This window comes from Rhipicephalus sanguineus, chromosome 4 (genome assembly GCF_013339695.2).
Source record: "Rhipicephalus sanguineus isolate Rsan-2018 chromosome 4, BIME_Rsan_1.4, whole genome shotgun sequence".
NCBI lineage: Eukaryota > Metazoa > Arthropoda > Arachnida > Ixodida > Ixodidae > Rhipicephalus > Rhipicephalus sanguineus.
Window position 1 is genome coordinate 50,511,480 of NC_051179.1, and position 24,609 is coordinate 50,536,088.

Consider the following 24,609-nt stretch of genomic DNA (forward strand, 5'->3'; position numbering starts at 1 on the left):
AGTTCTTTGTTTTTCCCCTCGATGTCAGACGTTAACTGCGATGCATTATTATCGGGGAGAGAAACGACCAGGTCTCAAGGGTTAACAAAAACCGATTGAACAGTCCTTCTAATGGTACACGCCGTTACGCATCCCATGCTATCTTATAATATCGTAATCTATTTTGAGGCGTGGCATTTCCTTTCGCAGCTTATTGAGAATCATTTGCGTGTTAGGAGCATATGTCTTTCTTTCTTTCTTTCTTTCTTTCTTTCTTTCTTTCTTTCTTTCTTTCTTTCTTTCTTTCTTTCTTTCTTTCTTTCTTTCTTTCCTGAGATACAGTGAACGATTACGTGATCAGTGCTTTGCTGCGAAGTCATACGGGCTTCCTGTATGAGCTGGCGTCGCGTCCTTTGAATCGTTATTTTATTCTTACTCGTCCTTGCAGAAGGCTGCGGCACAGCTTCTAGAGAAATGTTGTGTAAGGCAGCAACCAGTCTTTGTTAGAAGGCGCAGCCAGCTACGTACGGTATACCTAATTATACAAACGTGATTATTATCGCTGTTACAAAAGCCCCCTCCCCCCGTTATATATGTACGCCACTGCCGAATTCGACTGTGCTTCTGTATTCTCTCGCCAAACTTTCTCCACTATATCCTCTTTAACGTGAGCATGGGTCAGGCAAAGAATAAATCAAGGAACTTACTCGATCGATATTTTTCTCAACTCGCTACCTATACTGCGAATTCGCAAGCCACACTTCGATATAGGGGCTGTCTTATCTGCAATAAGTACAAGGTACGCTATAATATCGTCCGAATGTACTTTAATATAGAAATAACTAATGAAAAATCCAACAAAGGAGGGCGTCAGTTTGATGAGAAAGTCCAGTCTGTAGTGTCAGTCCAACGTCACACAGGCGTTCCAGCAGCCCTTGGCGCTCCCGTTAGGTTCGCCGCTGAAGCCCGAGGCGACGTAGTGCTCGCTCCGTGGCAGCCGCAGATACATCGACGCTCCTATCCCGAAGCTCGAGGCCGATCTATTGCAGCGCTTGGAGGTACTGCTGCACCACGTGCCGCCGTCTAGCACACTCGTCGACGACGGCTGGAGAGCAGTTGCCACCATTACAGCTACCTTCGTTCGAATGGTCGTTCCTGTCCAGCAAGAGCGACGCCTCGTAATAGTTGCGGTGGTGGTCGTGCCGGCTACAGTCGAAGTTGAACAGACAACGTGTCCCTCGTTTCGCGAGCTCGACCATTTACGCTTTGGAGCGCCGCGGCAGCTGGAGCACGCGTGCCTACACCTACCGCGACTCTTGAAGGCGCCATGTTCGTCGCCGCGCGAATGGCTGCCATGGCTACTCTCACGATGGCGACGCCTCGCAGCAGTCGTCGTGGCGATGGTTGTGCAGGCAGCACTCGCTGGTCCATTCGCAGCAGAGTCGCTCTTACGTCGCTTCTTTAGAACGCTAGATGTCTCGTAGGTCGCAGAAAGAGAGTCGATGGGGATTCGAACCGGCTGTACTCCGGCTGTCAGCTTGGTCTTCGCCCTTCGCCAACGAAAGGACAGTGTCGCCGGTTTCGTCCTGCTCTCCTCCGCTTGTGTAGAGTAGTCCATAGGAGTCGCTTGTGTTCGACTAGCAGGGATCGCCTCCGGCCCAGGATATGCGCTGCCGCGAGGAGCACTGTTGTGTAGTTTCGTCGTATTTCCTATCTTGCCTGACTTCACATCTTGTCGGGCCACGTCTCGAATACGCCAGGGCTTCATCGCGTGCCGTCGCGCTGCAGGCCGACCTACTGCTTGGCCAGAGTACATCCACCGTCCTCGGTTCCGGGAAATGCCGTAGACACTCTTGAAGGGCGTCGGAGTGGGGGGTCTTGAATCGAGTCGCAGCGAGGTCCCGGTGTTTGGCAAGTATTGAGAGAGATATCAGCGAGAATGCCGGGAGACTGCAGCGTCCGAGAATGCGACCGCGCTTCTCCGATGTTCCAAAGCTGCGATCGTCTCGAGCGACAAAGCGCGTGCTTCCACTTTTTTTTCTTTTTTCAGCTAAGCACGCGCGATGCGTTTGCTTCGTCGTCCTCTGCCACGGTGTGAGAGTATATACCGTACACCGTGTCCTCTGCACAGTAGCAGCATTGGCGTTCAACCGTGGCCTCCGCGACTAACTCCGACAGGAAGGCGTACTGCAGGAACTGATCGCGGAGGCCACGTTTCATCGCACGAGCTTTCGTGATCGCTCGCTGCGCGAAAGATGGCGCGGCGGGATTGCACCCCTTATCGCACCATACCTGGGTCGATTTATCGATAACGGATGAGAGGATGCGTATAGACTGTAAGAATAAACGGAGCTGATATCTTGAGCTCAGTGCTCATCATGACTCGCTGGTTTCTCATACACCGTCATACGTGGAGCCTTTGTTGCGGGAGATGGAGCCGAAAGCGGACCAAGGGGTCAACTTGTGAATAACGACGTTTAATTATATTATCACACGCGCACTCGCCGCGTTCAAAATTCAGCCTAAGGCATTTTCCCTCGATTTCCTCAAATATTGTCGTAGGATGGACCGATGTCTTCGATACAGCTTTATTGTTTCGCCCACTTAACATTCTCACGCCTTCCGTTAACTACGGAACCTTATGGTTATACATAAGGGGTCAGACACGAGAAGCGGAAATTCTCGCATGCCATGAGCCACGTCACTGTGCATGTTGTAATCATGGCTCTTCACTATAAACCGGCCGCCATGATATCAATACCGAGCGTGCCGGGATGCAGAGCCGTAGTCAGAGGCGCGCGGTGACCCGACCTAAGGACACGACCTGAGGACCTGAGGTATCAGCTGCTCGTGACTTATACAACTACCGACGCACTTTGACCTCACCCATTGTTCCCACGGTAACGCCACTTCGATCTTCGATGCTAGCTGCGACACCTGTGCAGTATGACATTCCACTTTCAAAGCTACATTGCTTACGGAAGCAACGCGCTTTGGATGAGCACGCTGCTGTGTTACTTGTATGTGGCGTTGCACTGCTTTGTTTCACAGCAGAATGGTGAGTCAGCCTAATAAGTATAGGTTCAAGTAAATGTTGAAGATATTGTGTTGAACATGTTGGTGTTCAACGTGTTGAATGGTACACAGGCAAGAAGTGCACGCTCGCAAAAGCTGCTTAATGGCAGCTGCAAACGTTGATACCGAACAATATAGCCAGGTATTTATCCTTGTAACTATTGCGGCCAGGCATAGGTGATCGATGGAAGGCTATATGTGCCACCAGCATGCACGTATAGTTTCACCACATCGTCCTGGCGGATAAAGGTTGTACAACTGGCTTTAGGCGCCTTCATCTTTCATCATCTCGGAACCTTGCATAGTGGTACATCATAATTGACCTACATTTGTACGCCGTACCCTGTACAGACCTCGTTTTTTGTAACAAACTCGCGTTCCATGCTTCGATCGTCGGCATACTGCAGACGCGCCGGCACGCGATATGGCGATTGGGGGAAATGGGTTGCGTTAGATCGGGTTATGACTAGAAGCCTCGGGGTTGTGGCCCCTGTGGTCCGCGGTTCGAAGGGCGCGCGTGCGCACGTCTGCATGCACGTTTCTTCCGCAACGCATGGCTTGTGCTCGGGGAAGCGAGCCGAGGAGCACGCAAGCGGAGGAAATTCATTTATTTTGCTCGCGCATCGTTCGTCGCTGTCCTCGTCGTCACAAGAAGGACTCTGGATGTTCACGTGTTTCACTCTCTCTCTTTCTACCTCTCTCGCTTGTCGTCATTGCTGTAGGCATTCGTGCCTCCCAAAACCTCGAAACGGCCGTAAATATAGCGCGCGAGAAAGAAATTAAAAAAAAAATGAAATAAACGGGAAAGGAAAGCGGCACCGTTGCCTTGAGCCGCCTGCAGATTCGGTTGCATCTGCGTGCGTGACGATTTGCATGGATGCATACCGACCATGGGCCCGCATAATGGGTTGTCTGAGACATCTACCTTTTATTTTTTCTTATTTAGTATACGAAGGTGAATGGCGGCTGTGTGTATACAGCTCTCGTTTTCTGTCCGCCATCATCAGAGTGCACTCGGGACCTCACGGCCGCGGTCTCGTGACGCGCGCACCCGAAATCCTCGCTATTCTTCCTACTTTGTTCTTTTTTTTTTCTTTTTTGGAGACATATGTATCTGCATGAGGCCACGATAGCATGTCAACCCGACAATTGGACTCAGTGGGGAAGCAAGAAGAAAAAAAAAAAACGAAGGATCACGCATTTCACTAAGGACACGTCCACCGTTTGATACATCGATGAATCGCTTACGTTTTGTGGAACATTTTCTTTTCAATTTACGTTATACTCCTGAGGAGTGACTAGTCTGCGTGTCCTCCTGAACACGGATTGAGCGTCGTGTTATGTAGGTGAAAGCGAAATACGAAGCTTCTGTAGACCTATTCTTATCCATCAGCCTATATCACCGACGCCCTGATCAATCATAAGCAACACACCGTTCTCCACTGGTAAACATCGTCACACCTTCGCACTGCTTGCGTTAACGACACGCAGTGGAACTGTGATTCACGATTTTCGGAGCGTCTACGGGAGTCGTAGTGTAACGCTTGGTTAATACAATACGCATTGTTTACAATGTCTCTCTAGTGTACACGAGGACGTCGAAACCTTTCCTGAACATGTTTGATTAAACATGCGGCGCGCAGTCGCCTTATCGCCGTGCACTGTTTCGTCAGAGATCTATGAAGGGATTGACACCAAAGATGTTCAACTCCGTTTTGTTAAAGATAAAAGGCAAAAAAATTTTTGACCAGAGCTCATTGATGTCTTGCTGTCTGCAAGTGTTCGCTTCACAGAGAGGCTTTTCTACATGACACGCTCTGTCGTAAAGGACGCAAACAAACCAAGATAGCGAGCGAACAAAGAATTTCGCTTGTCCGCTTGCTTGCTTCCGCTGCTTCCAAGATTAGGCTATCTCAAGCATCTGTGACTCTGATTGCGCTGTCCCTGCTTACCACTTGACTCTGTAAGAACAAAAATACTTCTGGGGACCCTTTCTGCGGAGCCAGCTGCTTGGTCTGCATAAGTACACTTTAAGAATGTTGTGATACTCGCGTATTGAGCCCAAAAAGATCAGTAGTTCCCATGCGTAAGCAACTAACTATTCGTGCAATCTCAAAGTAGACTTTCGAGTTTTTTTTGTAACACTCGGAGTTTAAAAGTAAGGGCAGAAGCTTACGGGAAGATGGACGCTTGAACTAATCAACACTTGTCGTTTACCGGAGTCAACCCACCAGTCAACCAGTCAACCCACCAGTCACCAGTCAACCAACGGCAATTACCGGAGTCAACCACTAAATTTTTTGTTCGGCCACTGGTGATAGCGTCGTGTAGTGCGAGAACTCTACTTATATACTTTAATTTCAAGAGCTCCAATACACGCCCATGCTGAACTCAGATATTATGTAAAATAACAGACCTAAGTATGACGCACGTAGTCATTCAAAAAAGCAATAGCGAAATTATATTCGTCATCACTTCATTTGTGCTTAGCGTTTTCTGCATGACGTATCAGTCAGTGAGTCAGTCTACCGGTCATTCCACACAGACAGCCTATGATTCACTCATTCAGTCAACGTCAGTAAAGAAAAATGAATTATCGGGTCTCAACGCATATATATTGTCTACAACGATTAACACTGTATAGGGGGGGACAGCCTCAAATAAATTTCTATCATCTGCATACTTCATCGGGCGCTCATAACGCGGTATGTGGGTGTGTCTCATTCTGACCCCGTCTGATTCGAACCCACGACTTCCTGGATGAGCACAGGCGGCGGAAAGGGGCATTTGCTAAATTTGAAGGTTGAATCCTCCACACCCCCTCCTCGAAATTTTTCAGTTTTGCACAAACACGCGCACGAAGAGGCATAAAGGTTGGTGAACCCCCCACCCCCTCCGAAAAAAATTTCTGGCTACTCCCGTGGTAAGCGTACAAGATATAACAGCACATTTCGGAGAACGAGTGTACATCAGATATGAACGCACTTTATTGGCGAAACTGTGAACGTGGCTGCTAACCAGTTTGTCTCCTTCTTTTTCGTTACTGCGCAGGTCTATCCGTCTGAACGTGGAACTGGACCACGCCAAGCGTTGCAAGTGGAGCCCCGACAACCGGGCTCTGGTGCTGTGCACGGCCCTGGCCAACCGGGTGCACGTGTACAGGGTGAAGCGACGCGAGGACGGCTCCCCGGGTAGCGCCGAGCCCCTGCTGCAGTTCCGCGACGCCCACCGATCCTCCGAGCTCCTCAACGTGGGCATCGCCTGCAACGGAAACTTCATCATGAGCATCTCCATGGACACCACGCTCTGCGTCTGGAGCCTCAAAGGTACACGCACCATTCCTCCTAAGCTATCTCTCTATGGCATACAGTCTCAGCGTTCTTTGCTTAAGCACGAAAAAAATTCGTGACGTGATAGTCCCAGTTAAATAAATGTATTTCATTAGCTTATGTTTGGCTTTAAGTGCGCGACCATTGACGATTACCGTTTTCCGAGAGCGTGTGTTTCTCGACGAGACCAGGCCCGTCGATTTCTGCTGACTTCTACGGACCAAACGGATCTGGTCACCCGTTTACAGATGTTTTTCTTTCTAGTGTTTTTACTTAATTTTGTTCAAGTGTTCGTCCTTTTCTTTCTTTTTCCTTGACTTTCCTATGTTCCTTTCCCTCTTCCCGAAAGAGTATAGGCAGGGGTTGTGCCCCTCTAGGTGGCAGCTGTCGGCCTGCTCTCTCTGTCTTTCCGCTGTGTCATTTGTGCATGCAAACGTAATAATCATAGTTATAAAACGTTGTGTCCTTGTCCATGTCGCGCTTACTCACTCTATCATATCTTATGCCTGCTTTTAATAGGTTCCCATTAATAATTCTTATTGCAAATCAGTTCTGCGGAATCCCGCAAGGTGGCGGAAGGGTTAAGAAAGGGAAAATAGAAAGGGAAATTGTGGCTTCGTGCTACAAACAGGTGGTTGTCTACTTTACCTTTCTTAATAATTCTTATTATTGCCGTAGTCTACATATTTTCACCTGAGGGTTGTTCTCTCTGAATCACGCACTTTTTATAGTTACACTATTTCGTCGGCCTGCTAAAAAAAAGAAAAAAACGGCCTTCCTTTTATACTTTTCTTTATTGTTCCTTTTCTTCACCATTCTTTTTTCGATAATTAGTTTGTGGTCTCTCTGTTTTTTCTGCCGATTCCCTCACACCCCTCAATGCATTGATGTACGAATTCCCGCCATTGCTTTCTCTTATTTATTATTATTATTATTATTATTATTATTATTATTATTATTATTATTATTATTATTATTATTATTATTATTATTATTTCGATAATGGAAGTACAGGAATTGCACCATATATCTTCTTCTGCACTGCCGATGAGGTGCGATGTGCCATCCTCCTCTATCGTATGCGAATGCCTCGTGTGACACGCATGAATGCATTCTACCCATGCCCTAAAGCTTACGTACCCAGACGAGAGATGTATACATACGACTTGATTCTCACGGAGTCTCGGTTTAAAGCGAAGCGCTGTCGGAAAATTGTGGGGTATGGACGTAAGTAGAGCGTAAAGTCGCCCGTATATAAACGTTCTCCGTTCCTCGATTGTCTATTTTTTTCCCTGTTTTTCGCGGAGTTAATAGTCGGAAGGATGCGTCCGAAACGTCCGCCAATGGCGAGTGCGAAGCTCGCACGAAGCAACCAACCAACCAACCCTCTTAATAATTGCGGGGTCGTGCACGTTTCGCTCTCGAGCGAAGACAAAAAGAAGGTCTCGCGTTTCGAGCAGCCGACTCGCACCGTGCATATGGTCCCTTGCCGTTTCTTGTGCATTTCCGGTTCTCACGTTACACCGTCGGATGGATAAGTACGGAAACGTCCACAGCAACGAGGCTCGCGTGGCACATCGGCTGCGTGGGCCCATTCTCTTATTGTGTGAGTTCCGCCGCACCGCGGGCTTCGACGGATGTGTTGCCTTTTAATCCACCGCCAAAACGACAGATAATAAACCAACCTAAATTGTTAACGGCTTTATTTGGGATTTTTGGAGTAGCTTACGCTGGGTGGTCAACGAGGTCTCATGTAGCCAATGTGGTGTCATGTAGGTCTCAGTAATGTGCGCGCTGTGCGCGGAAGCGCTGCCCTCTCGCGCGCTCGAAGTAAATTCGCGATGGAGTAGAGATGCTGCCGGTTCATCCGCGGGGAAACGCTCGGGGATTCGGGTTTCCTCGCAACCAAGGACGATTGCGACATATTTATACGTGGAACCGAATGCGTGAGAAATGGAGTAAGTTCAGCTCCTGCATATATATAGAAAAAAAAAAAACCTCTGTGTACGATCAAACTTTGCGCAGTTTTACGTATCGCCGCCGTTCGTGATTGCGGCCGTCGACTGCACTGCGACGTGCTTGTGCGCGTGGGCGGCGTCGGGCAGGGGAAGATTGATGGCATTTTCTTTTTTGCGAGCATTAATATTGAAGGACTTATACGGCCGATACAGCGCTGCATCTGGCATATCTATTATGCTATATATTTATAAATTTGTTGATATTGTACTTTGCTTTGCACTTTGCACTGACTCTTTTAAAGTAGATTCCGTATTTATCTGCGATTTCGTTCGCAACCATGCAACCATACTTTCTATGTGTGGAGAGGGTGTGTGTATGTGCATGCGTGTGAGTGAGCGTGCGTGCGTGCGTTTGTATGTGTGCGTGCCTGCGTGTGTGTGTTCGTGTAACGCCGGAAAGCCGCGCCGCAGTTACAGAGAGAGGCCTCCAACGCGACGTGCAAGATGTGTCGAAACTGCATGGCAGCTTTCAGACCCCCTCTTTGCAGTTCCACAGCCACGGCGGCAGCTGCAACACGTCGTCAGACGCCCGGGGGAAATCTAGCTTCGGGGAATGCACTTATTAAACCGAACCGTATACCTCTCTTTCTACTCACTTCCCTAATTATTTTTCTTCCTCTCACCAAGCTGGCTGCACATGGTCTTTGCAGTTCCAATGTATACGCCGCTTACATCCGTTGCGTATCTATTCCTTTTTTTTTTATTGTTAACTCCTTCTAGCTCTCTCCTCTCTACTTTCAGCCTAGTCGCATCTGTTTGAAGATCTCTTACGTAACATGCAATGCAGTGTTGCGCGCCGCTGAGCGCTGCACTTGATAAGAGCTATATCTTCTTCATTTCCTAGGGGCCGTGGTGGAACCGTGCTCGCCTCGGTGAGGCAACGAGCAGCCCGGCTGGGTGGCTGGCTTCGCAAGGCCACGCGTTTCGTTTTTATACGCTGCATGCTCTGCACCCCCGTAGCTGTTTTTTGTCAAGGCTGCGGCTATCGGAATGACGTATAGCATAGACGTGGCTTGCGGATAAGCCTGTGTATACCTTCTCTTTAACGTAGTTTCTCGTGATCCGCACCACTTTTTAAAGGGAGACGTTTTTTTGCGATCGCAACGTGGTGGGCATTCGCTGTACCGAGTGTACTTTTCTTACGCGTTTGGATGGTATGTATAAAATCGGGTGTCACTTCGTAGATGGTTTCTTACGAGGAGCGTTTTGTGTCACGCAAGTCGCGTTGAAAAATTTGTGGTAAGCAAATTTTCAGAGACGCCCTCACCATAGGTGTGTGCACTCTCCTATCGCGATAGTAACTGTGACAAGTCGTTTGGACGTTGGTATATCTAACGCCGCAAAATGTCTAACGTTTTCATGAGTACACGCTTAAACTACCGTTTTACGATACGAAAGCACTAGTCTTGCCGCAAGGCGGCGCTCTGCAAGTGAGAAAACTAGTGTGCCTCGATGTGTGCGCCCCCCTTAGGGTGTTGCCATTCTTTGAAGGGGCTGATGCCGCCACGACGCCATTTTTCGCCCCGCGTCTCGTGCCTCTCAGCGCAGCTGCCGTAGAGGGGTGAGACGCCGGTAAGAAGCCGTGGGCTAAAATATGGCAGCCGCGCCGCAGTAGACGCCGCAGATGTCCTCACCCTGGACAAAACGCGCAACAAAACGCGCATCAAGGCACCCTAGAGAAAACCCGCAAAAAGAAATAATAAATACGGGTGGCGACGCCACCTTGAAGTTCGCGCGACAACTCGCTTGTGACGTCATAGATTTCGACGCCATGTGCTAGAGCCCACGTTCAGTACTCACGGATTGAAACGCGATATCCTTATTATTATTATTATTATTATTATTATTATTATTATTATTATTATTATTATTATTATTATTATTATTATTATTATTATTATTATTAAAACGACTGCTTTGAGCAATGGCTCATGATAACTGCGTCATGTCGCTGCAAATCTGGCCGCTAAAGGTAATGTTGTCTCTGATGTAAATGTTCGAGGCAAAATTACACCGATATGACAAAAGCTGTAGACACCGAAAATGAAAGTACGTGCCTAAATTCTTAGGCCTAAACTCTCGCGTTTCAGTCCACGAGTACTGTACTTGTGAACCGGTAAACATCAGGTACATTGACCTTCGAGGGGGCCAGAAACTTAACGTATCAAGTTTCAGAACATTTTGCGGACCCACTGTGGCCAAAATGCGGAATAATACTCTGAAATTCGTGACGTCACGCCGTACTTCATGTCCAGGGATATCAGCGCGAAATTTAAAAAAAAAAAAGAAATGAAACTTTGACCTTCATTTTTTTCTTCTGTAAAACACCTATTATTGCAAAATTAACGACGGTAGAGTTTCCGCGGAATCATTTATCTGTATAAATTGATTCATTGTTTCACTTTAGTGTCCCTGTAAAAAGCCTTTCTCTTGGAATAAGTCGCTCTGTGCAACTATAGCTCGTTAGAGAGGGCAATCATTTTGGCATCGATTTGTGCATTGATGGTGATCAAATCAAGCCGCACCGTTGGTTCTCTTGTGTGGTTGATCGGTTGCTTTTGCGTTGTTATAGCTGCTAGGATTGGTAGGGTCACTGTCACTGCTGTGCCTGTAATTTAGAACTATAGTGGCTTGATTGGCGTGTCATTGGGCGCGACTGCCCAACCTTGAGGCACTGTTGCTGTTATATGTATACTGATTGGCTAGCTGGAATCTGCTTACCCTGAAGTTGCTTGGTCTCTTACCTGACCAGGTGTTCGGGAAATCCTTCGTTGAATGTCATGACCGAGCACGTCATTGACACAATGCGTTGTATGTATACTATATAGTTATTGATTGTCATGATGGCACAGTGCGGTGCATAGATAGCGGGTCGCTATCTTCACAGATTGCCCAGACATCTGGGATGACGTAGTCAACTGTTCTGATTGGCCCCGGCGTTGGCTGTCTGATCAGCCGATACACTGTCGCGTTTTTCGCTTTCTGCCAACCGCAGTCGTACGCGATTGTGGCTAGGGCGTTATCCTGCTAAGTACGAAGTTGCGGGTTCGATTTCCAGCCGCGGTGGCCGCATTTCGGTGAAAGTGAAATGCAAAGAAAGAAAGAAAGAAAGAAAGAAAGAAAGAAAGAAAGAAAGAAAGGAAGGAAGGAAGGAAGGAAGGAAGGAAGGAAGGAAGGAAGGAAATTGTAACGGCCGGATATTTAAACTTATACCCGTGCTAAGGAACCTCGGGACCGGCCAAAATTGATCAGGAAACGACGCGCTTCTTGACGAGATCGTGGTTTTGGCGCGTAATACCCCAAAATCGGAAGTGTTCGACTCGCCGTCACTTCGATCCTCTATAATTCATGAAATTACCGGTCGACGCTCTTTCGTTTCCCAGTATCATCATCACCATCTTCACCGCCACCACCATTTCATCCCTCTATATATATCTCTTTCCTACAACTGTCCGTCACGCAGCCTGCGAGCTGGCAACTAAGGGAAACCTCGAGCTTAGTATATATAAGACGGAAAAGGCTTTGGCGTAACCGGCGCTTTAAAGCGAAACTCTGCCAGAGGTGTTTACTGTTTACCGATCAACTCATCGTTGCCAAATGCCTGGCCGTCACGAAAGCGTTCCGATGTCCTTGATGCGTTTCGGTGTGATAACGTTATTAGAAAAGCAGAAGTGGCGCTTTTAAATGAAACGGTGCGTCTATAGTGTCTCTACAGGATAGATCGTGAAATAGAGAAAAAAAAAAAATGTGCCGTTTGAATCGTTGTCGCTGCCGCTACAATGCGCGGCAGGCGGTGCAATTAACCTTTCCCGTGTCTGATAATCCACTCCAATCTTTACCAGCTGTCAGATTAATGATAAGCTGTGCGCCAGCTGGGAGCATTAGTTTCAGCGAAGCCTATAGCTTTTGCCAGCGACCTCAAGCCAATGGACAGGTTTATGTATCGTGTGTGTGCGTACCCAGGTTTCCAAACGAATTTTAGATCACTGCGTTCTCTCGTTGCTCGAAGCACCTATGTGATCTCGGTCAGCCAACGAAAAAAATAAATAAAAATAAAATAAAATGCAGACAACCGAATTATTGGGCTGAGATTGTATTAATGCACAGTAGCCGTTATAATAACCAATAGCCAGTGCTGCTAGAGCTGCTAGCCAGTGATATAGCCAGCGTTAGCCAGCGTTGCTATTTTACGAGCAATTACGGTAGCCGGCTAAGAAAAGTCAAATTTAATTTTGTCAGAAATTTTCTTCTCGACATCGTGGACGTAGTGGCTCGTTACAAAAAAGTGGATCGTGTATTTACTGAATGACGTTGTTCTAGAATAAGAAACTGCGCAAAGTGAACGCTTGACCTTCTGTTCGTCGGGTACAATAAAGAAGTTTATTTCTGACATATTTCTGCGCTAGTATTCTTCGTGCCTATCAAGTGCATGTGCACCAGTGTTGTAGAATGGGCGCCTCTATTCCATACCAATTCCATTCCAGGGAACTAGAACTTACCGCAATTCCATTTCTTTCAATTCCTCGGAATGAAAAAACTTAGCCCATTCCCACTCCGGGAATGGCCGGGCAGTTCAATTCCATTCCTGTAATTCCTCAATGTAGGAAAGGCATCTTCATAGTTTTATCGATTTAAGAATGAACGTCCCATAAAGCTTATGTCATCAGATGCAGTAAGAACTGCAAAAGTACGCAAAACACGTTACCAAGGTAGAGGGATAGTATCTTGGTGACATATCTCGTGCAGTACAACAACCCTACTAATTCCTGTAGGGGCAGTTCTCCCGCCACCTATAGTATTCGCATGGTCAGCATGTTTGAACGAATGTGATGTTTTATTATTGTTTAAGCTTAAATTTTTTAATGCTAAAGTGACGACATAGCGTATTTTTAAGCTGACAAACGTAGTGTTCAAAAAGACTAAGCAGTTTTGCCACGCGTCTGGGGCGGTCGTGAATATGGAGAAAACTAAGATTTGGTTAATGGGGAACAAAACCCTCTAGATCTGCTGGTATTAGATGGAAGAGTGCACCGCTCGGGCGCTTTGTGCTTTTGCATCGAATACGGAACACTGGGCCGCATTGCTCGTCAGCACTCACGCTTGTCAAGCGTGCCTCCAAGTATGGATAGGGTAAGGAGAACTTTCTGTGTTCGCCTGTGCGCTGGTATGCAATGTCTTCCTTGTCTCAAATGTTATTTACGTGTTTCAGGCACTAAACTGCTCGTGAGATAAAGATCAGGCTGCGCATAGAGTATTCGTCACTTTCGTGTATGGGTATCAATGGGAACCAACGCGCCGAGATAATTTGTTTCTCCCTTCAGTATCTGCTGGGATAATGCATTTGTTTGTACACTAACTTATGTCTCGGTTTGTAGTAGGCTCGTTGCTTATAAATGCACCATGCTTGTAATCAGTCAAGCCCTTTTAAAAATACTGCTTTATTGTTAAATTCGAGGCTATGACTTACTAATGTCTGAAATTTGAAAAATAGCGCGAGACGAAAACGTCCTCTATTTTCGTAAAAAGACGTAATTCCATTCCCATTCCATTCCGTGCAAAAGGCGCTTAATTCCATTCCCATTCCATTCCTCCAAGCGCTGTCTCCATTCCATTCCGGGGTCACGAAAATTTGGAATGATTCCATAGTCATTCCAATTACGGAGTGTCAACTCCGCAACATTGATGTGCACATACGGCCCGTTTTGTTATTGAATGCTCTTGTGCATGTGGCATATGTGACATACGTTGTTTGGTTGTGTGTGTGTGTGTGTGTGTTTAGAATGCGCACTCTCTTAGTGTGCACGTGTGGCATTGAAGTGCACTCCCCACAAATCCCTGTTGCCTCTCTACTGAGAATGAAATAAGCCGCAAAATATCAGTAAAATAATAAAATGTGCGAGTGAAGGTGTGAGCGAATTCTGTATTGATCATTTTGGAAGAGAGAGAGAGAAGCAGAGGGGGTGCTGTACACGGTCAGAGCCTACATTTTGACCTCTAAAACTGCCGAAGTGTATGGTTCCCCGTACGTCACCGCGCGCCGCCCGCGGCATTGTGTGCCGTGCCCCTATAGCTACGAACTGCGCGTGAAAGGTGTTTCCGCGCCAAGGTCGGAAGCGACAAATGAAGAGGAAAACCCGCTAAACGAACCCGGGGTGTGGAGCACGGTTGTGTCACCGCGCGTCCCGAAGGTCGCGGACAATGCGCGGAGATACGTTTCCGCGTGAAAGTCAGCTGTCTGTCGCCATCGGCGACCTTGCGACGACAGCGTTAGCGCACGCAGTGCGGGGATGGCTTGCGAGGGGCGGAAGCTGCAAACGGGGTGTTACCTCCCTGTCGGAAGCACCCGCCCGTTTCGCTCCGTCACGCTCGCAAAGGCTTCGTCAGTGCTGTCGGAACTAAAGCGAGGGACGATGTCGGAAACGTTCCACACTGTCGTCATGGTCTGCTCAATGCGCGTGTGTATGTACATTAGTGTGTGTGTGTGTGTGTGTGTGTGTGTGTGTGTGTGTGTGTGTGTGTGTGTGTGTGTGTGTGTGTATTTGCGTACGCAAGTGTGTATGTGTGTACGTGCAGTGCATGTGTTGCGTATGTTTGTGCGTGTGTACTACGTATGTGTTGCGTGTTTGTCCGTTAGTGCACCTGTACTTGTATGTGTGCGTGTGTTTATGTGTCGTGTACATTCGTGGTATGTGTGTGTGTGTGCGTATCCGTTTCGACCTTCAAAGCTTCCCAACTTCCATGCTGCAATATACAGGCTTTCGTTTATTCCTGTCGCTTCACTTGTAAGCCTCAGAACAAGGGGCGTAGCTAAAAAAATTTTTTTAGGGGCCGGGTGTACAACCGTACTTTATTATATGCTCGTGCGTGCGTTTGTATGTGTGCGTATATACATGTGCGTACATATACATGCAAAAGTGAAAGTTTTCGCCCACCCCTCCCCTCCTACCTACGCCAGTGCTTAGGATAACTGCATTCGATCGCCGAAAGGTCACAGCGGCACAATATTATGACTGAGTGCCGAATAAAGGCCTCGCTGTGACCCATCGTGTTGCGACCTTCCATGCGTGCTTTGACGTTCTTTGCTGCAGAGCGCAAGGTCGCTATAGTGCTACCCTCGATTGGTGTAGTTGCATTCCTATATGGTGGAAGTGGAATAAATAAACAAAGACAACTGCTTATGTGCTGAGCTTCGGATGCGCAGTGAAGAACCAATGGGGAGGAAAATAAATGCAGTCCCTTCTGCTGCAGTATATCTTGCAAGGCCATGTTGCTGCTGCTAACCGTAAAACCTCCTAGTTTAAAGTAATTAATTGTAACTTGTATTCAGAGATGGGTATGAGTTCTCCGTCTGACGTGAGCCATGCCCGCCGTACCCGAGTCCTTCACGCAGATAAGATCTCCCTTTTTGTAATTTGCGGTATTATTCATAGTGTTTATTTAGACTGAGGCAGCCATGCTAATAAAAGGATAACATTAAGAATAACTAGACTTGAAGCGGCCAGAATGTCTAACCACCGTGTTGGTGGGCTTGAGCTGCCTGCTGAATCCTGGGAAAGCAGTTGGTACACTTCCTTAAACAAAAACGGCAACATCGGAATTTATTCATGTTTACGCTATACCTTTCATGGCCATCCTGCAAATTTCTTTTTTTTTCTTTTTTTGCTATATTCAACACTTAACACGCTCGCGTCAGGTGCACAAGAAGCGCTGTTGTCGAAACGGCAAAAAAGACAGACCAGTAATTCTTAACAAGCTTCAGCGCAGATCTATCCATGGCTCTACTGAACTAAGCTCAGTAAAAGTGAGATATATTGTCATTTGTATAGCAAGCGACGAAAACTGTAGCGACGTAAAGATAAAAGGTTACGAAGTGGTTGGTTACTTGTGGAGACCACCTTTTTTTTTTTTTTCATTTACCGTAGAAAGGCTGTTCAATTGATGGCTGCTGCCAGACACTTTCCCAAATCTCTCAACGCCTATCGTTAAAGAAGCCTTGCTTGGTGCGGGCTCCTTGAAAATAGGGTTGAACTAGCGCTGGATAGGTTGGGTATTGTGAAGACCTTCGGCTGATTAAGGAAAAAGAAAGAAAAACGCTCGCTCGCGGTGAAACAATGGCCACTGTTTGGTTTGTTCTCAGACGTGGCTTCCCTGCATTCTACGCGGCCGTACGAAGACGCACAAAAAGAAGGAAGTAAATTTAATAACATCTCAGGAGTTTGGCCTTGCTCATAATTACATATGTACGCATCGTTGATTTGCTGCAGTGTCCGCTTATTATAGACAACGGACTGTCACTGTTATCAACTTACCACTAGACGCCAGGCGCGCCCGTCGGTTCTGTGTAGTGACATGCACGTAGCTCTAATTAAGGGTGTTATAGACCCGCATAAAATAATAACACGAAAATCATGCTGTTTTGTTTCTGCTAGAGTAAATCTTCACAGACCGCTCTACCTAATGTGGAGCAACAAACATCTGACGACACAGAATGTGCTTGAGGGCGTGGGTTCGATTACCGGCCGCGGCGGCCCCATTTCTTTGGGGGGAAATGCAAGCGCACTCGTGTCTTCGATCATCGCGCACCTTAATTAAGGAAAAAAATATTTAGCTTCAGCGAATGAGAACAGAAGGAGGACCTTGACAACACAATGCGCGTTTGAACCCTAAGGGAAAAGCTATTTGTGAGTAAGGCAATTTGAATTTCGTTTATTCTGCAGACATGTGCCCATGAGTCATATACAAAACTCCCTCGGTATGTATTCTATATAGTAAACACTGGCTGGTCACTCGCTAACTGCCTTGTTTCCGCTGCGCTATTTGTAAATGTAATGAATGATGCGCATTCTTTTGCTTTCTTTGTGCCTTTCGCGCGGCATATACGGTGACGAGAGTAGATATTTTGACATGAATCCGGGATTGTTTTGTGATGGCCGCCTATATTTATCTGCATTTTTTTTTCTCCTCATTATCGACCTGTCCTGCCGTCGCTTATAAATCAGTTGGCTGTTTTCGGTCTCACTTCATTGCTTGACAGATGTATGTCTTTGCCGTCATTTAGGTCTTGCTGTAAACGAATGCTCAAGGGTTGCGTAACTTCGCGCGCACACGCAGGCATGGACTTTTCTGCCGGTTTGTTTCGGTTTAGTGATTCAGTTTCTTTCTAGGATGGTGTACTGTACTTATTCGAGATGGAAAAGTTTAGAATGCATTTGTCGGTCATATTTAGCATTCATGAGCTGGAACGACCGGCGCAGTGGCGTAACGTTGTGGTCCTTGCAGGCAAAAGCTCACTAGCTCGCTCGATCGATCGATCGCTCGCTCGCTCACTCACTCACTCACTCACTCACTCACTCACTCACTCACTCACTCACTCACTCACTCACTCACTCACTCACTCACTCACTCACTCACCCTATATATATCACCGACTTAAACGCTCTATCTCTGACTCACTCACTCTATATATATCACCCACTGAGTCGCTTTATCCCTCACTCACTCACTCACTCACTCACTCACTCACTCACTCACTCACTCACTCACTCACTCACTCACTCACTCACTCACTCACTCACGGTTATATGTCCGAAGTCCTAATTTCACCACAACTGAAAGTTTGGTGGGCTGGCACTGGTTCATAAACAGAGAATTACGCGAGAAACACGTGTACAGGAAAAACAAGCTAACGCATATAGGCTACGCAAGACTGCAAACTAGCACTGTTTTATTCAAAGATAGGGCCATTTACACTGAACATCTCAATCATGCACGGCGCTGTACTTTGGAGGTAAACGCCATGATTCATCTGGCTTCCGCCATTTCAAAACTTTCTCTCCGCTTACGTGTGGAGTATAGGGCTATACTCCATACATGCTCATGTAAAATAAGACATCATCATTATGGTGCCTCTTTGAAAAGCGATGTTGCAGCTCGTTTGAGAACAATCGCAGGACGGCGATGAAGGGTCTCGTCGTAAAGTCATCTCCCTGCTGCTGACTCTGCACACCGTATAGCAACAAGGCGTGCGCTTTTACGGTACACCCGACATCGTCGTCGTCGTCGGCGGCGGCGGCAGCGGCGGCGGAAATTGTGGCGCCGGCTGATCGGGCTGCGCAATGCGCTCGGGAAACGCCGGGGCACATAAACGAGCTCTTTATGGCTCTTGTGCGCGAACGGCACGTCCTGCCGGCCCTGCCCTGTCGCGGTGACGATATATGATGAATTTCCAGGTACACAGCCTCTCCCGGCGTTCTGTACCGCGCAGTTATACAATTCTTCCTTTTATTTGCACTCCGCCCTGCTGCGGCTCTTTCTTTTCCGTTTTGTTTTAAACGTATTACAAGGGTCAGGGTCATCCAAGCGGCACCTGAAAGTGAAAACAGGTCATCAATTTGTTTGTAGGTGATGCCTCGAGGAACGTGCGCTGCCAAATATATGTACAACGCACGATTTGAAGGGGAAAAATGTAATTATATGGCGGCAGTGCCTCGGTGGAATGGGAGACTGACACAACCACCTAACACATATGATTACGTTAGGAGACTGACGCACATGATTATGAGGCACGCCTTGAAGTGCGCTGCTCCAGGTTAATTTTCACCTCCGTGGTCACATATAAATCTAAATACACGGATGCTTTGTACTTGCCCCCATCAAAATTCGGCCGCCGTGGCTGGGACTTGAACCTGCGTCCCCGAGCTTGTAGCATCGACGGGAAAGGAGACCCAGTTTTGGTGTGGTTTCCACAGTACATATATGTATATCCCTCAGGTTCACAGGAAGAGAAAGACAAATTTCGCTTCAAAGGAGGATCGGAAGTGGTGGTTGTTCAGAAGCTCCGCCGTATAACTGTGTACGTCACTGCTTCGCAGATTTAGGCCATTCAGATGGTCTGCTCCTTCATTATCTTCTTTTGCGTACTTTTCTGTCTTTCATGCGAAGCTTCGGTAACACGGACAGCCATTGTAACGTCGAAGGTGCTGTCCAAATGTAAAATAGCACGGCAACGGCGGTCTGAAAACTCCAAACGTAATTAATTGTATGAAAAGTAGATGAGTGGAATTGAAAAGCGCATCCGCCTGACTTACGCGTTCCTTCATGTTCTCATTCCCTTTCTTGTTTCTCTTTCTTTTTTTCTCTGTGTGTGTGCGTGAGTGTGTGCACGCCACAGAGATTACTTTTCAAGATAAGTGAAGAGGACGGAAAACTCTGTCTGCATGGTCATGCACAAATCGTACTTGACTGCAACGTCGAGCACTCGTTCGAATGAACATTTCATAAATGTGACTGGTCACTGTGTCGAACAGTTCTTTGTCACTGCGGTCAGTGCCGTATGGATATAGTCATGTTTTTTCGTCCACGTTCACTTCCTCTGACCTCATAATTACTACGCGAGCTTCGATTAAAAGCTACATATAACGCCCCCTATGCTTTTCATCGCTTCATTATCTGTTGGCTTCACACGGTTATGTCTGACAAAAAAAACGGACCCTCTATCGATTCTCATTCGCCTCGTTCAGAAGTACCAAGTCATGCTGTTCCTTATGCATTCACCTAATCCGACTCCAAGGCGATAGCCATCTTATTTTTTTCTTTCTCTCCGCAGTCGATTGTATTGCAACGTCTGCAAGCTTCCTGCACCTTGCAGTGCCTCCAGGATCGGCCCACCTTTGGTCAAGCGACAATGTCACGTGATGTCGTCATCATGCGACGTCACGTTACGTGACTAATTTTGGCGACCTATGATGTCACGATGACGTCATCGGATGATGACGATTTTTTGCGTCGCTTCGTGTTGACGCCGACGGTCACTTTTCGCGTTTGATGAGGCATCATTGGGCTTTCGCCTTAATAAAGGTTCATAATGGCCTCGTAATATACTTACGGAGCACTTCCGCGCGACCTGTTGGTCAGTGCCTTGCTTGGCCTGCGCGCGAAGAAGCGTGTCTCAGGAAGACATCGGCGACGCTTCGCTCCGTGGGCAACAGCAGCGTGTAGAAGCAGCAGCAGCCGGCGCATGCTTCTCGCGAAGTCAAGCGTCCCTTCCCGCTGTGCCGGTCTGGGCGCCGGTGCGTGCATAATACGCCACAGGGGCGGGTCAAGGTGCCGCGCGCGTCGTGTGCCGCCAGTGAAGCTTTGTTGCGTGAAATGGTGCGGTGGTTCTTAATGACGCCGGCCGCGGCCTCCTCCGCCCGGCGTTCAAAGAGCATCGCTACGACAAACGCTTCGCGTGCGCTGCTTGTCTGTGCGCGTGCGTGCGCCGTTCTGATGAGATACGCTGCCGCCGCACGGAGGCGTATCGTCATCCCCGCCGTGTGTGTCTTATATGTAAGCCAGGGACGACGTCGCGTGTACAGTGGCGCGTTTTACCCTGTCCCCGCCCCATCTGTCCTTTCTGCGGACAAAGTGGCGTGTGCCGAGTCTGTACTCCCTACTGCCGGCGAGCGAGACGCATCTAAATGCTGCGTCGTGCTCAACGCTGTGCGCCTTCGACCTTGAGTGACGACCACTACCTCCGCAACCCTCTCCTTACTTTGCTGAATGGAGTAAACAAACGAACAAAAAATGCTGCGGTGGGGCTGTCACCGAAGCGTTGTCGTGACGTGTTACGAAAATGTGATTGACGTTGCGTTTCGCGCCTTTCTTTCCCCAGAGCGATTGGCGGTGTAACCCCTGATGCATAGCGGAAGCAAGCTGCTCTCACAAATCTCTTGCATGGAACATGCGCTGAACTGAAGAAAGAAAAAGTCGGTGGCGATTGTAAATGCGAGAGCAATGCGTCAGCGTTGTCTTAGATTGCCTTCAGGTACCTTGGTGGTCAGTGCTGGCGAACAGTGCTGGTATTACATGAGCAAATGCGGTAGGTTTTGCACAAACTCATACACCTTTCTCTCTCTCTCTGTCATAATGTTCATGCATCAAAACTCTTTGCTTCACGGGGCTCATTGGTGGGCTAGCTGTGCTTTCCACTACCGCTCTTGCTAATAAGCAGGTCACTGAGCAATGCCAAGATTAAATGACGTTTCAGCATCCCGAAACGTCATTTTATCTTCACATTGGTCAGTGACCTGTTTATTAACAGCGCCTCTATCTGACCAGACGGTTCCGTCAAACTATCAACTGCTATCGGTCTTGCTTACGAGATTTTTTGGGTATGACGCACTGCAATGCGCTTGCTTCCGTGCTCGTTTGTCGGAGAGATACAGGCAGAGAGAGAGAGAGAGGAGAGTGTATTAGGTATAGATCGTGAGTCCGTACAGGGTGTGCCTTTTTTTCCGCATCGACAAATCAATCAGATCGCTCACTCTGCAGCCAAGAGGAGATGCGCAGTATAAAGCGCCCGCGGCTCGCGCCAGTCCTGCGCCCTGAATGCATGCTTGCCCGTCAGACGCAGTGAGCGGAATCGTGTAGGCCTCGCCTTCCGCGGACCCCATTTTTACCCGGAATGCGTCGATCGGCTCGGGTGCGCCTGCCATTGCTGGACACGCTCGTTCTGTCACCGTCCGCTGGCACGTCCAGATAACAACGCCGCAGATACTTCAATTCCTTGCCTCTGGCACTTTTATCTGTCTCCGGCGAGGTCGCCTTAATGCGTGGCTTCGCTCTCGCCCCGCGGCCTGGCGGTACACGTGTCACGTTTGTTGCTGTGAATGGTCGGCTGGTTACTTCCAGCCGCTCACTCCGATCGCATTAAGGTTAATACATTATGCAGCACCGTGACGGGGACACGTCTAGCGGGCTGCTAAAACTTCTGACCGTCGCGTCTCGGCGACAGCGTATACCCTGAGGTCATTGAACTGCCCACTCCGGAAACGTCGCGTCTGACCGCCTTTCATACGCCGCGGGCATTACGTTATGCCTGCGTATGACTGCGCCTGGCTGCGGCCGCACTTAAGTTCAGTTGAAATCTAACAAAAGCACCAAATGAACTTTCCGTTCCTTCCGAGCTCCACAAGGAAACTCGCCGCTGTGCCTCTGTGGTTGCAGCACTCTGCTACTGCTCACGAGGTTGCTGGTTTGATTACCGACCGCGGTAGCCTCCGCATTTGGTAGAGAAATGTAAAGACGCCTGTGTGCCGCACTTTGTATAGGTGCACGTTAAGAAACCACAGGTGGTCAATGTATAGGTGCACGTTAAGAAACCACAGGTGGTCAAAAATTGATCGGGAACCCTCCACTAGAGAAGCTAGTCTGTATACCCTCCACTATACCGTGTTAGAGTGTACTAGAAGTAGACTCTAACCGTGTCTCTTGCAGCCCCAGTGTTGCTTTTCGTATGTGAAACACCACTGTTGGGAACCCAAAAGCAGTGCACACGATTAGGAAAAGTAACCGCAAAAAGACACGAGACAGAAGAAGAGAAAACACAGCTTCGTGTTGTCTCTTTCTGCGTCCCGCTTGTCTTTGCGGTTACTTTTCCGAATATGAGTCACCAACTCGCCTACACCCACTCTCTTCTAAACTGTATACTTACAAGCTATACAAAGTATGCGTGTTTAACACCTCAGTGTAAGTGATATTGCCCATAGCCCCTCAGTGTTTACATCGAAGCGCGGCTGTGAATTATGTACTCCTTAAGCAGCCGTTAACTTCAGACACACGTTTCCCCGCTCTCGCCATGTATTGTAAACAGATACCGACGTAAAGACCCTCTTTCCCTTCGAGGACCCCGTTTCCTTCTGGGCAGTCTCCCCGGAGCTGTGTAACCGCAAGCAGCTTCTCAACAAGGTTTCTTTTCTGCCCTCTGATCCTGCGTCCTCGATATATAATACCCTCGAATCTTCGCACGATTCCCGGTGCTTCGAACGACATAAAGTTCAGCTAAGTTGGTACGGATTCATTATAAGCGAATGCAGGCGTTCACATGCACGCACGCACACACACAAAAGCTCTTAAGCTGGGATTGTGCATAAGAGAGGGTTTTTGGCAATCCTGGCGCAGGACATATCGTTAGAAAAGGTTGCCAGCCAATGCCAAAAGACTCACAGAGTCCCTTATGCACTCATTTAAGACGACTGGTAGGCGAAAGCCATCTTCTTGTTCTTATCAGTCGATCTATCGATCCTGCCTCGCCAGCCTCCGAAAGCTTTTTGTACATAACGGCGTGGTTTTCCACGGCCTCCAGGATCGGGGGCACCTCACCTGGTGCACTGCCTCCGTGATCGGCCCACCTTTGACCAAGCTATGATGTAATATGATGACGTCATCATGTGACGTGACATCACTCTAGTGTCACGATGACGTCATTTGGTGACCTGTGATGTCATAATGACGGCATGGGGTGACGTCATCACGTGATGATTTTTTTGCATCACTCGTATTGACGTCGCCGACGGGGGACGGCCGACGCGGGACGGCGGTCAACTTCCCTGTCTTATGATGCATCTAAGGCTTTCGCCTTAATAACACTTTTACAAAGAGAAAAAGTTTTGAATTCTCGACCCGTGCATGGACCATAACGTTGGGTTTGCTCCATCTTGGGGTTTGCTGCATATGCTTCGGACTGATGGTCGAGGCAGTGCCGACATTTATCTATATATAGGCCAGCGTGCTGTTCAAAATCGCATTTCTTTCGTAAGTGGCAATCGGAAATGGCCCCAGCTTTGGTAATTCGGTATCGCGCCGACGGTCACCCTGAGTGGTAGACAAATCATGAGGTTCTTTTGAGACGTATTGCCAAAGTCTTATGTTCACAAGCGCTCGTTGTCATTGGTCGTTCATTTTTGACTAACTGGAACCTGCGCCTTTGCAAGCATTTCGATGCTAAGAACTGTTTTGCGACTATGGATTGAGAATTTAATTCAATGTTTACGTGGACATGAGTCGAAATAATATAAACATTTCGTTTTGGTAGGTATTGCCTCTTAGTCTTGCGTGCTTGAGGGGCCTCTGAACGGAAGGGCGTGGAAACGTCGTTAACGCAACAATTGCGTTAGAGACGCGTTCTGCCTAAATTGCGTCTGCTCGCGTTTTCCATTTGTGCCGGTGGTAACCTCGCAGTCGCTCCGACGTTTCAGCACGTCGCGGGCAAGCCGCGCAACCAGCACTCGCCGCAATTACCTGCCACAGAAAGATTCCATCCGCCGCGAGGCATTTCGTGGTCCACGCGTACGTTTGCTCACGTCAGCGCTTGAGTTGTCACTTTCTGAAAAGTTTGGCTCCAGATTACGTCTTTGTTTGTTGACGGCCGTCGTGGCTGCAAGTTAACT

The 24,609-nt window shown here is 48.0% G+C and overlaps 1 protein-coding gene across 1 annotated transcript in view; it reads left to right on the forward strand.

Annotated features, from left to right (window-relative positions):
* Positions 1-24,609, forward strand: part of LOC119389950 (transducin beta-like protein 2) — a 285,922-nt gene that overhangs the window by 146,133 nt on the left and 115,180 nt on the right. The window contains exon 4 of the mRNA XM_037657411.2: positions 6,106-6,380. Coding sequence (XP_037513339.1) covers positions 6,106-6,380 — 275 coding nt within the window. The remainder of the gene's footprint in view (positions 1-6,105; positions 6,381-24,609) is intronic.